This window comes from Phaethon aethereus (assembly GCF_964289735.1).
Source record: "Phaethon aethereus genome assembly, chromosome: 8".
NCBI lineage: Eukaryota > Metazoa > Chordata > Aves > Phaethontiformes > Phaethontidae > Phaethon > Phaethon aethereus.
In genome coordinates, this window is record NC_138584.1 from 4,345,480 (window position 1) to 4,359,927 (window position 14,448).

At 38.6% G+C, this 14,448-nt stretch overlaps 1 protein-coding gene across 1 annotated transcript in view; it reads left to right on the top strand.

Moving 5' to 3' along the window:
- Positions 1–14,448, top strand: part of RABGAP1L (RAB GTPase activating protein 1 like) — a gene marked incomplete at both ends in the record, with an annotated part of 227,355 nt that overhangs the window by 100,602 nt on the left and 112,305 nt on the right. Inside the window, one exon of the mRNA XM_082003159.1 lies at positions 14,099–14,212. Coding sequence (XP_081859285.1) covers positions 14,099–14,212 — 114 coding nt within the window. The remainder of the gene's footprint in view (positions 1–14,098; positions 14,213–14,448) is intronic.

Genomic DNA, 14,448 nt, shown 5'->3' on the forward strand with positions numbered 1-14,448 from the left:
AAAGATTAGATCGTATTACAGTAATGTAGTGGGACAGATGTGTTACAGTTCTTATGATGACTTACTACAGTTGTTTGTTTTTTCCTAATTTTTTTTCCACTGTTTCTTAATAACGTGCGCTAAAGTTTCAGCAACTGCCAGCAACACATGCCATTTTCAGTAAGCCAGTATTAAATATGAGACCCGTTGACTGAGGAGAGGTTTCTTCCTCCACTGAACTGAACTGCTCTGCAGGTTTTTGCCTGAACTGAAGTTAAGGTTTAGCCGCTGTGCCATAATCTATGTCAGAAGAGTCCAGATTCCGCGAATTTGGTACGTGGGGTTGTTTGTGTTTAAAACTAGGTGCACATCACATTTTAAGGGAAAGGTATCAACTGTCCAGTTTGTTGGTACTTCTTTTTTTGACATTAACTTTTTTGTCAGCAGCAAGAATAATTTTTGCAAAATAGTTTTGTACTTACAGTTTAATCCTTACTTTGCCATCGGGAAAAGAATGTGTTTGAGAAGCATGTGATGTTCTTCAGGACTTAGTTAATCCTCTGACCATGCTGTATGCTCCTTGAAAGTGATGACGTACACATTCTCATAAACCTATAATGGCATTTAGTTTTAAAACAGTACTAAATACCAGTTTATTAAAAAAAAAGTATAACAAATTGCTTTTTGCCATCTAGGCTGAACACGTTGAACATTCCAAAACTTGGATGGATCTCATTTTTATGAGCCAAATGATCTGAAGTAATATAGGCTATTAGGCTGTAAACCCATAGATACCTAAAGGCTACTAAGTATTCCTGAAAGATAAATGTTATGTGACTCATAAATACTGCCTACATAGAAATATGGATGTTACATATAAATGGATAGAAATGGATGTATAAATGAATGTGTGATGTTATAGAAATGCAGATTTAGAAGTAGTAAGAAGCTATCTTTATTTGCAATATTCTCTGATACACATTTACACACTTTTAAGTAGATAATTCGATTAATATTTCCTTCAATTTGCAAGTTAACAATTTTATGTGGTGGTAAAAGTGGCAGATAACGCTAGCTCACTTGTGCTTAACCTACAGCATTTTAATAAAGTCAAATAGATAAGGAATTGCCCATTATAACCAAATAAGATCTGAAGGTTTCTATTAAGAAACACGATGGTGAAATATAATGCAAGATACACTAATGTGTGTTGGAAAGAGCAGTGAAAACAAGACTAAGCATTTGTATTCTGTATATATCTGTATTCTCTTCAGTAATACCTATAAGTATCCACATTAGAGAGTATTGCAGTGCATGCCATGTTTTCTTCAGTCTTGCTTTCTAGCTGCGATAATTAAGTACTAGTGAGCAGTAGTATCCCAAAAAGCCAATATCCACTTAAATAAATCCAAAGTAGATCAGCAACATTAAGAAGTTAAAATTTTAATCTAATCAGCTGTGTATTGTAGGATTTCAAGAATTCTTGAAACAGTAGGATTGTTTTGATAGTGTAGTATATGTTTATAATACTCAAAAAGGAAAAAACCCTTTTCACTTATCTAATACCTATAACTGGATTTTATAAAGTTCCGTAGACTCCATAGTATAAAACTAATTTGGATTTTTCTTCAAACTGATTTTCATTGATTTAAATGACAATACAATGTTTGATTTATAGCTTCCTTTCATGAGTCAGTGAGAACTAAATACAATTTATCCGGCGCTTCTCTCATCTCCCATCCTTTATCTTGTTTTATTCCTTCTTGGTCCTCTCCATTTCACCACCTCTTCTTGCCTTCGTTTCTGTGCCTTCTGTTTAATTCCATTTCCCTCTCTCCCGCTTCAGATTTTTCTCTCTCCTGTATTTCAGTCCCTGCTTGCTGCTCGTTGTCCGTTGGCACTCTTGCACAGTGCGAGTCTGATAGAACTTTTTTCCCATTTTGCTGTTGACCAGCCTGTTGTAATCACATTTGTAAAGTACTTGAGGTCATTTATCCACAAGTTTGAGCCTCTTCTTCACCTCAGGCAAATATACATATAATGAGTAACAAAATTTCATGAGAATTATTTTGTCTGGTAAGTCAAGAAGAAAAAAAGGGAGGAGAAAATACTAAGTAAAGGTTACCCCTTCTCTGTTGCCTCTCTATGTGTTATCCTTCATTATAGAGCAAAAAGGTACTTGCAGTCGCACAGCTCTGGGGGATGCCTTTGCAGATAGCAGCTTAACTTGATCCGTCTTGATTTATGAGGAGTCATTTTTGTTGGCAGTTTTGAGGAGGCTTCAGAAGTCCCAAGCGCCTTCCTTTCCAGCCAGACCTGCGGAGCCCTGCGGGAGGTACCTTTTGTGTCTTTCCAGTTTTCTGTCATATCAGATAACAGGATGCTCGTTCTGTTACTTCTTCTGCCTCCTGCCAATATCTTTTCAGACGATCTTGGAGGTGAAAAGGATATGGTGATGCGGAAGTTACTAAGTCAGTTTAATTTTCTGGGTTATTTTTTGTAGGTGGGTTTTGGGTTTTGGCAGACTCTGCAGTAGAACTTGGTGCGTGAGAATTAACTGTCTGTGTAAGCAACCTTATTTAAAAAATGGGGAAATGATTTTCTTTGTGTTAAATGTAATGATCCAGTAACATGGTAAACAAACCCTCCAGATTATAAAATTGTGTTTAATTGATGGTGACCCTTGAAAAGTATTGTAAGAAAATACTCTTGACTTCAATCCAGCTGTGGGGTTTTTCTTGCTGGGGGGGTGGTGGTGTTTAAACTTCACCCAGTTCATCTTTACTTAAATGTTACATGGTTGCTGGCTTTTAATGTAGACCTTAACATAACTGAGTGACATAACTGTGCCATGTTATGACTGACAATGCATGGAAGGTGCTTTAATGCTAAAGGTAGCATTAGAAACAAGTGCTGTCTCATGGGTTTTTTTTTCAGTAATATCCTTTATCTGAAGGGATTAGCATCTCTCTGTGGTTTGTTTTCATTTTATCATTATAACTTTGTTTTATTCTTCCATGCCTGAGGGTTTATACTGAACTAGGTAAATTGCATCTTGTGATGATGAAAGTAGCTGTTTTCATGTGTCTCATGGTTATTTCTTTTTTTTATGGGATGGGAAATCATCGATTTTCCTATTTGTATTGCTCATTGGCATAAAGGTCAGCCATGCCAAGAAGGGAAGTGTTGGTTCACTTGGAATTAGCATATTGAAACAGATTCACATTTGTTTTATCATGGAGAGTGTATGCACAGGCATTGACAGAAATTCTGTTCGTGTGTTAATTTTGAAAATGAAGGGGTTCAGTAAGAGATCGTTGTGAAGCAACAGTATTATCTGTGAACTTGGATAACTCCCCCATCATAATCAGAATAATTTGAATAACTAAACTTAATAATTAGGAGGTAGACATAGGCTCCCTTGGTTTCTCACAAGGAGAGAGAACAGCTGAAGTATCCCTGAAGTCTGCTTATTCCTATACAATGCCTACATAAAGTGCTTGAGAAAGGTTCAGATACACTAAAAAGTACTATGTAGAAAACCGATGACAGTTGAAATGAAGCTAGGATTGTTTTTGTGCAATGTGCAGTCTTTGCTGTTTTTATTGTTATGACCCTTATGTGACCAGATAAATATTTTCTAATGTCAGTACTGTATTGATCTGAATGTTAAGGGGCACTGAATCTAAAGTGAATTTTCGTTTTCAAACAATAGGAATAAACTAGATCAATATACAAAGGCAAAAATTGAGCTGCTTTTGATGATTCACACACAGCCCCATAGGTCCCAATTACATGCAGAGCTCTACAGCATGGCCCTTCCTTTGTCATGTGGAGCGGTTACACTGCTGTCTCTCAGCTGGGAAGAGCGGGACTTCAGGGCTTATGCTGAATTAAGAAGTCTTTGTAGCCTGCAAATGCTGGGTTTGCTTGAGAATGAGAGAGACAGAACGAGCTAGTTGACATGCTAGGTTCCAGCACCCCAGAAAATAACTGGCTGGAATGCAGCTTTGCAGAAAGGGACCTGAGGGTCTGGAGGACACCAAGTTGAACATGAGAGCGCCTTGGGCCCTTGCTGCATAGAAGGGCAATGGTATCATGCTCCTGTGTTAGGAGAAGGGTTGCCAGCAGGTTGAGGGAGGGAATCCTTCCCCTCTGCTCAGCACCGATGAGGCCACACCTGGAGTACTGGGTCTAGTTCTGGGCTCCCCAGTATGAGATGGACATGGATGTACTGAAGAGGTCCAACAAAGGGCCAGTGAGAAGGTAAACCATCTGGAGCACCTCTCCTGTGAGGAAAGGCTGAGAGGGCAGAGAAAGCTCAGAGGGATCTTACCAGTGCGTGTAAATACCTGAAGGGAGGTTGTAAAGAAGACAGAGCCAGGCTCTTCTCAGTGGTGCCCAGTGGCAGAGGCAATGGGCGCACCGGAGGCTCCACCTGAGCATAAGGAGAAACTTTTTTACTGAGAGAGTGACCAGGCACTGGCACAGGTTGCCCAGGGAGGTTGTGGAGTCTTCACCGTTAGAGACATTCAACAGCCTTCTGGGCATGGTCCTGACAAACTAGCTCAAGGTAGCCCTGCTTGAGCAGGCAGGTTGGACCAGTTGACCTCCAGAGGTGCCTTCCCATCTCAAACATTTGTTATTTTCTTCCCGCCACTATTTTTCCCCATTAGTTCATCTAAAATTCTGTTAAAGACTTCTACTGATAAGCTCAAATATTGACAACTCATTATCAGCCTCGGCAGCATCTGCTTAAACCTGCTTTTAGTTATATGTAGTACTGTCAGGAGGTGAAAATGCGTTCATGCTGCATTCCCTCTCCTTGTAACTGGGAGAAGATTGGAGGAAAGGGTTAAAGGAGATCTGTAGTCTCCCTGTATCAGCATCTCTAAATTGCTTATGTCTACGACTCATCTTGCAGCGAATTCCAGAGCTGCATTCGCAGTATGTGCCACCTGTAGTGACAGTGGTTGCTCAGCAGAGACCTGGATGGCTGCAGTTTTAACAGCTGTCTTAAATGTCTCATATACTTTGAAGGATCCTGTGAGGAAACGTACATCAAGTGTTGTCCAAATTGTAGATGAACAGAACTTTTTTTTGCTAAATTTATTTAAAATACAGCAACAAAATAGAATAAAACGTTACAGGCAATGATATACTAACCTTATATAACTTTTCATTTTAGTACAATGTTGTGGCATCTCTGTAATTACTTCTATGTTAGGTGTAAAAGTCCTTGATGCATTAATTGCTTATTTGTGGGTATTATCACTCTAGATTACCAGTGAAGGACTTGATGCTCAGAAATACACACTGCTCAGTATATCCACAATTGAATCAGGTTCTGACAGAGCCAGGAATGAAGACCATGTGCTTGTGTTTGTGTCCTTTGCCCTGACCATCTGGCTAGCCTTCATTTTCTGCAATGCACTGTTTCCTGAGGCTGAAGGAAAGACTTGTTGAGAAGTGATTTTGATCTTAGGTGCTCCCAAAGAGCCAGGGTCTTTGGTCTTGCAGGGTGATGTCAATGCTGAGTGATACAAAGGGCTGTCAAATCAACAAACCCACCAGATTTTGGTTTTCTTACATAAAGAACAGAGGAGATTACAAGGGAGTTGTTCTTAATAGTTCTGGAAATGAGTGGTTCAAACAAATACATGCTTCCGAATAACAGGGTGCCTTCACAGTAAAGAAAATGTACAGGCGGTGTTGTCATAGCAAGTATTAAAATGTAAGCATCCAGGATATCAAACAATCGCTTGAATTATGTAGCTGTTGTCAGGGAGCGGATCTGGGAGGTAACCGTGCTGGCGTTTTTTACTTATTGTAAACATTACAGTTGACCATAGGTCTTGCTGAAGTGTTTCTGTCTGGATTATTGGAAGAACTCTATTGTTTAAGAAAATGAGGAACAGACGTTTCCTTTTTGAAGAAATACTCTGTGCACTTCAACAACTACAAGCTTAAGAAGCTTTTTAAAATCAATGTATTGGCAAATCTTTATCTGCATAGTGCTTCAAGGCATTTCCTCCTTGTTAAAAATCAGCATCACTGAACCAGGTGAACTTGATATTACAGTATTTTCTCTTTTTATTAACATTTTGCCAGCAGCAAGCAATAGAGATGCTAAAGGTTAGGATGTGCTAGGAGGCCCAATGAAAATTCATCCTTTCTTAGACCTGGAGTCATTCAGCTTGTAAAGGAAAAGTCAAGCAACTCTGGGAAGTAACACATTCTTTAAAATCTTAAATGGACCAGTTACATTGATTGTGTTATCTTTTGATTGCCAAAAGTAGGTATAATTTCAGAATTTCAGAATTTGTAAAAATGTATTAAAAAAACACTGACTAGACAGACATCTACTTGGTCAGTGACACTGCAGGAGACATCTTTTAAGACCTAGGTTTTTAGAAAAGGTTGCTTTTTAAAGAAATTTTTTTTGAGCATTAACTGTATTTTTCTTTTTTATGCTTCTTGTAGTGAAGATTTCTAGGCACTTATTTAAAATTGAAGTAAGTTTTGTAGCACCATCAATTAAGGTAGGTAAATAGAAGTCAGGATACAAATATGTTGCCTTTTACATTTTCTATGAACGGTTTTGAGTGAGTTTTCCACAGCCATCTGATATTGGTGCGGTTAAGTATTATTTGTTAGAAGCAGGCCTTAACTTTCCAGTTTCTGGAAATTATCCAATGAGTTGGTGGTAGAGTCAGAAATACTTGAATTTCAAGTTACAGACTAATCACAAGAACTTTTTTCCCAACCTTTACAAATGCAGTTGTGTCTCTAACAAAGGAGACATCACCAGAAACCTAATCTAAAAATTAGCAAAGCAGAAGGAACGTGGACAAAATGAACTTGCTACGTGGATAAACCTGTGGGTTACCTTTTTACTTGTCTGTTAATGAGATAGTGCCTCTACACATTTCAGAGAAAAAAGCTGAAATGACGATAAGTAAACTGGATAACATGCCTTTTGCTTGGTCTAACATATCTTCACGTCCTCTGGAGAGACCAGCCTTCCTAAGTAATAGCTAGTAAAAAGACAAAATCCGGTGCTTAAAACCAACCTTTAACGAAAGAGTGCTGTATATCATACCTGCTAAAGATTGTGTGACCCAAATAAAGCCCCGAATATAATAAAATGGAAATTGAAATACTGTGATATCTACAAACAGATATGTGTGGCCCTTGATGCCAACTATACATCATGTGGGAAAAAACCCCAAACCCCATCTGCTAGTGTGCAGGGGCCTTATCTCTTGGGTGAAATCGGGGAGCTTTCATGTTAAGTGTTTAAGTAACTCTGAATTCACAGTGTACCATGCCAATGGCAAAAACTTGAGCCTGGTGCATTCAAAAGTCTACCTCTTGCCCAGTAGCACAAACAACATTTTCCTTTTGACAGTATCTTCAGAAAGGTTATGGCAGAGTAAGGAGAATAAATTATGTATCAGTAGCATACAAGAGAGGGCTGCTGTATAGAATAGGAGAGGGAGAAGGAAAACAAAACACGAAGATAGTAAAGGTCACGGATAGTCTTTGTTCTTCAGAGCAAAAGCCTGTATGCAGAATCGATTGTTTAATTTGGCTGTGATTATTTTACAGAAAAATGTCATTTGGTCTGTTGCTGATTAAGCAACGTCAGAGCCTTAAGAGGCTTGACCCTTTTAAGATCTGAACTGTTTCTCCCTTACCTCTGTGACTGCTACAATATCACTTTCTTTTTTATAGCTACATACAGAACAACACTTACATAGGTATCTTCATGATTCTAGTACTACCTTTTGCTTCTGTGCAATCTTTAAGAATCTTGGCGTTGTCATTTTCTGTGGTCCAAGTCTACATTGTCCAGCATCTTGTAGCTGAAAATTATCAGCACCAGCTTCTGGGAGGGTTCAAAACCTCATGCTGGGCAGTTGGTCAATGTGCCCTCATCAAATCTCCTCCTCCTCCCAAGTAGTTTTAAGGTTGACTTAAGTGTTGAAAGAAATACACTGGCAGCCTTTCAAAATGAGCATTGTTCCCCATTTCTTTGGCATCCATATGGATGTTGATGATATAAATAATGGAATAGTTCATGCTGAGCTAATGACCAGTCCAGTCCCAAGGATCTAAAAGGATCAGGGACCCTGCCCACAAGCTTTTTAACAATTAGAGAGTTGGGTATTTGGAAGTGAATGGTAATTTTGCATTCCTGGTCTAAAAAGGGGCATGTTGCAGATGCTTTTCTGAGGATCGTGTCTTGGGAATTCCTCAAAACTTGAGGCATGAGCAGCAGCCTGCTACCTTGTCAAACACAACTTGAGAAGAATGGGAGATAATTTGATGAAAGAAGGTGTCTGCTTCCTTGGGCAGAGCTGTATTAGCAGTCCGGAATACTATGCTGATGAGAGAAGAGAGCCTCTGACACTAAATTTAGATCCAGGCTTGACCTGCCAGAAGCCCAGGACTGCTCAAATTTGAATTATTGATTTGGCCCCATGTCCAATAGGACTGTTGGTTCTTTCTGCTTGTAGAAAGCGGTTTTGCCTAAGCAGCAGTAAATGCAGCTGATAGTGAGCCAGAATTTGCAAAGTTCAGTTGACCGGTGTGTTTACTGAACTAACCTAAATATTACGTTCATTATAAATATCTTCATATGTAACTGTTAAAAAAAAAAGTCTCTAAAGAATAATCCCCTGCTTTTTTCTCAGTTTCTGTTTCTCTCTTAATTAGTACTCTTTGAGTATTATATGCTCTCAGCTGAATAAAAGCTGGTGATGATCGAAAGAAAATCTATTTTTATAGAAGAGCTGAACTATGAGGTATGTATTACAAAAATGCTACAGAAGGACTAAGCATAAGCCAAATGTCTTTTATGCAATATTTTTAAAAGGAAGAGCTATTGATTCCCCCCACTGCACCCCTCCCAAATACTGATTGGTGGGGAACATGGGATTTTCTTGGATCACACATTCTACTTGGAGGGTTATAACGCGTATGGAAAATTATGAGAGGAGAGGGATCGATGATGTTGTGTGTATGCTGGCACAACGTGATGTCAGGTTTCACTGGAAGCATGGGCTTGGGAGGACATCATTAATACCGAGGTGCAAAGCTACATGCCAGTTATGCAGCGGATTTCAAACCCATACTGCCTGATCCCATCTATGTTGTGTATTTTCTATTTGCTTCTCTATTTGTGATTGTGTTTTAGAGAATTTAAGGTTATTATTCATATTCCCATGTGCGCACATGTGGACTTGTACAGCACCAGAAAGAACTTCAAGGAACAAAATAAGCAATATGCAAAAAATCTGTTCCTTCAGCAAAATGCTTAGGATACTGAAACGATGTCATGTCTAATATTGTGCACTTGGCAAGTCAATATTTAGATTTACAGCTTTTCGGGATTAAGAGGAATGGATTTATTGAGGGTACCTCTAACTCCTGCTATCAGCAGCTGATGTGTTTCCACGTCATACGTCTCTGGCTAAACCAGAGTGATGAGCACCTGCAGCAGCCTGGGAGTTTTTGCTTTCCCTACAATACGTAGAAAAATTTCAGTATTTAATCCTGAAGGAGCATGACACACCAGATTTCCAGGGCATGGTGATTTTAGATGTTGCTTTTCTTACTTTCCTCAGTACTCTGGATTCTGGCTATTTTTAGCTAGTGAAGGTGTGAAGCATGGGCAGGTCCATTTGATGCAAAATCAGCTGTTTGAACCTCACGGGAGATGCAGACCTTTGAAATGGGTCCAGCCAGGTGAACTTGTACTGAGTCTCCAGCACATACAAATCATATTGTTTTTGCATGTAAATGTACGTGGTAAAACCAAACTTGAAGGAGTTTAAATAAGATTAGCGATAAGCCTTTGGAAATTAAGTAGTACAGTATGAAAATTGCCTGCTCATATGCAGAGCGATATATTCTTGATCACACGTAGTTCTGTGGTTTTTGGGTTGTCTTCTTCCCAGGATCTCTGCCTTGTTATGTACAGAAGGAATAGTGCTTATCTAAGGAGCAGCTTTTTGTTTGTTTGTTTGCTTTCTTCCCCCTTATTATTTTTCATTGTGTAACCCTGTGCCTTACCATATACCATTCAGATCAGGATTTGAGAATGAAGTTATTATTTGCCTCTTTGGCATTTCTGTACGACTCATCACTACAGTATTTCAGTGCTTCAGATGTTAATTGATTTTCATAACATCCTACTGCAATGGGGCATTATTATTAACGAGGGAAATACAGCACAAGGAGATCGAGGTCAGAAGTACTGCTCAGTTTGAATGCCAGGTTTTAGACACCTGTTGACCCGTTGGTTTTTTTTTTCCCCCAGTATTCACGTAAGACTCTTGAATTCCTTTAATTGCAACTGTAAGTAATTCTGCATTTCTCTGTATTGAGTAGACAGCTATAATAGAGGCAGCTGTATAGTAAGGAAAACTCAGGTGACCACTCATGGAATTTTTTGCGTAAGTCATGTGCCTGGTTTCACGTAAGAACTTTCTGGGCAGAAGTGGGGAAAGGATCTGAGTCTTAACACAGCATTGAGATGTTATGACCCAAGAGATTTTTCTTTCTTTATTCCATTCTTCTGGCTCATACTATACTTACCTTCCAGGCCTTGTGACGAAGGAAGCAAGGCTTTACCCACAGGAGTCTCTTCTATTCCCTAACCAAAATTCTTCACCAGAATGGGTACGTTCAGGACAACAAATGAGCAGAGGTTCTTTCTGGAGTGTCTGTGAAATGTTCTTCATTAAAAAAATAATTCCTGATGTGCATGCATAAAGATTGCCCTATATTTCTTAATTTTGAGTGCCTATGTACCACTGATTTTCTTTTAACATTTATCTAAGATAAACAGTTTTCTGTTATCTTCTGTATTTCTGTGTCAGTCTGCCTTCTGGCATCAAATGTTCACATTCAGCAGCATCTTAATAGTTTAAAATGGCAGCAGTGTCAAGGAGTTAGTATCCCAGTACTGTTGCTTCAGAGTTGCAGAAGTGTAGCTGTTTTAAAAGCAAGAGGACTCAAAGTAGAGAGCTTGTTCAGTAGGATGTCAGCTGTCACATAGTTGACATATGAAGATAATTCTTTTCCTCAGTAGAATACTGTTTCCTGAGTTGGCAGCACAGAAATGATGATTAGAAGTGAGAAAGATCATTAAAACTCTGAATGCTTTGATAGCCATCTCACCTTAGCTTTTTTTTGTAAGGAATTAACTAATCATGACTTTGAGAAGAATAAAAATCCCCTGAAAACCTGAATTAGGATAACAGTAAACTCATCTGCTGTGGTACTCCTGAGAAAAGTGCTATCAATAAACTCTATCTGGAAAAAGATGGAAACTTAACAAAAATATTTTAAATATATTTTAAGAAGTAATTCTACACTGATCTTCACTCTAGAGTCATTTCTTGTTTCCCTTAGATTGTGGGTTTATTGTATTTCACATGGATGTTGATTGGAGGAAGAGTTAATTCTCCTGTCTTTCAGCTTAAATTAAATTTTATTTTGCATCTGTTGTTGATAATGCTGAATGAAGACTCTGCTTCAGGCTCCATTTAACTCAGTAAAAGTGAATTTGCATTTGGGCCTTCACACAAGTATTTTTTGGTCCTACCTTGGACGTCTACCGTGTCAACTTCTATGTGCTCAATTGTATGTTGGCCTCTCAGTTCAAGAAAAGACAGAAATAGAGGGAAGTCAAACACAATCCCCCTGCTTGACAGAAAGGTGATGTATGTGCTGGATGTGGTGGCCTTCCCGTAACTTTCTTTAACACGCCTGGATCTTTTCAAATTTGTGCAGAAGAATTAACGTAACATTTTTACAATGGAGTCGGTAACTGTGCTGTACGTGTAGATCTTGTATGCTGTTTAAAGCATTTCCTCACAATGTAACTACATTGTCAGATCAGTCTGGGAGGAAGACTGCAATTATTTATCCTCTCTTGTGTTTGAAAGCCATGGAAATGAAAATACTCATTAAAGAAGTCTGATTAGAGAACTGCTTATTATTAAATTTTTGTAATCATTCTGTGTTTCGTTAAATGCGATTTAGACTGCGTGGTTAGTTTTGGTCACTAATAGTTGCATAATGCTTACATATCCTGAAAAACACAGTAACATGATGGTAACCTGGTGAAAGCACAAAAGTGTGTTTGTTTTCTCCAACAGTACCAGTTAGCATAATAAAAACATCACCTCTTCTTGTAAGCTTTCCTTTTCTTAGCACATAACAATACATCTGGTATTTGACAAAATAGGGATCGTGTTACTGTCTTGTACTAAAGATGTTCTTGTCAAGCGAAGGGAAAGCAACAACTGAGATCACTGAAAATTAGGACATCGTCAGTGGAGACATTAATGATAGCAGAGATTCAGAGAAGCCGTGAACTTTAGGGAGAGATTTGAGAGAGAAGAAAGAGGAAGACTTCTATGTGCAAGAATTGGACAATTGTGCCAAGTGCAGATGCGGAGGAAAGACGAAGCCATAGTTCAACGTGGAGGTTGAGAGAATCGCAGGAAAAGAGAGCACAGATGAGAATAGAAGATAACTAGATTTTAAAAAACCTCACAGCTTTTTTTTTTCTTACTTGTCTGTGATAACTCAGTTGAGTGCTGTTAGAAAACATATTAAGGTGATGTTTATGCTTGTTGTGACGATAGTCATTGAGGTGAATGGAGAAATGCCATGATGGGTGCTCATCTCTGGGGTAGCCTGATGTAGCCCAAGGCGATGTCTTCATGTGTATTGGTTATTTCCCAAAAGGAAACGGTAGTTGGGAATTGCTGTGGGCTTCTTGGTAAGCCCCCACAGGCAGCTGCATTACTGTATGGCATAGTCTCGCTGTAGAGGCTTTATGGGATTAGGAAGCCATCAAAATTCGGGAGATTATCTGGTTGCTGACTCCAGCAAGTGTAAAGAAGCTGTTTTATGGAGAGTCCTGGATTACAGACTGCAATCTGAGGGTTTAGAAGCTTTTCTGTAACAGAGATACTTTGTTTTCAAGGTAAAAGTATTTATAAAGAATTTATTTTTGAAGTTGCAGGTGAGGATTCTGTTGGTTTTTCCTTTAGGATTACAAAGGCAATAGAGAAAAGCACCATTTGATATTTACCAACTTAAAGGTACTGTCTCACACTGAGGGTAGCTGGAACCTGAAGATAATTGATTAGCTGTTATAGTTCCAGCTCTGACGTTTTGATACCACTTTCTCATATACACAGTGGTATTTCTTGGGTCTGATTGCAATGACTTCCATCTTTTTATAGAAATGCAGTATCATAAGCAATTGCTTCTTTATCTACACAGCTAGGTATGTCTAGGGAACAGCTCAGTCGCATAAATGTGGGCATTTGATGTCATTCTGGCTGTCTTTGGATACGCAGATCATCCACATGGAGCTTGCAGAGATAATGCAGCACTTAGAGCAGACTTGTATCCTTCTGCAGTAGCAGCTGCTTGCTGGGCAAGATTATCTTCGGGCATCTAAAATGGCATTTGACACGAAGGTTTAGGCACCTGAACTTATCCCAAGGTGCTAGTCAGTGTAAAAATGTAATTGAATTGGATAGCAGGGAAAGGTATGGGATTTATCTGAAAGTGTAAAATTTTCTGGTACTTCTTCTGGTTTTATTCTTTTAAAAACCACTTAATGTGAACTTTGAACATTTCTAAGTAATAGTTCTAATTTGTAATTAACCCTGTTTTTATGGCATATGCATACGCATTTTAAATTAATACCTTTGAGCTTTCAAGAGACAGTCTAATTTTCTTTTTTTTTTTTTTTTACTCCAAGACAAATACAGTAAGCGTATATTCTGTGGTAGAAATGCACCTACAATTAAATAACTAGTCATTTCCTGTGAGTGTTAAAGTTGAACTGTAAGCCTGAAGGACAGAAAACATGCCAACGTTGCTCTTGTTAAACTGTCAAATTATTACTGCATATGCGACTAGAGGATTTTCAGTTTCTTCTCAAAGCATTTTTAGAGGATGAGTCAGTAAAGCAGTTATCTAATGTATCCATGTTGACTGCACATAGGATTTTATATTCTCTTATGTTTAGTTACACTGTTACCAGGCTAATAATTCAGGATTTTTCTCTCTTTTTTTACAGGATTCTGCTCAAGAGAGTGTCATTACACGAGATATTCATCGTACATTTCCAGCACATGATTATTTCAAAGATACAGAAGGAGACGGTCAGGAATCTCTATACAAAATCTGTAAGGTACAGTCAGTACTCTGCATTTTAAAGTGTGTTCCATATTTTGCTATGACTGTATTTTGCCCTGCTAACCCTGTTCTGATCCAAGTCACTAATCAATAAGACTTGAAAGCTTTATTTAGATTGCATGTGGAGAGTGTAGTGTTTCTGCAGCACTCAATATCCTGAAGTAGTTTTTATAACCTTGCATATTGAATCTCCTAAGATGCATATGAGAAGAGCGAGGCTCGAGCTAGCTT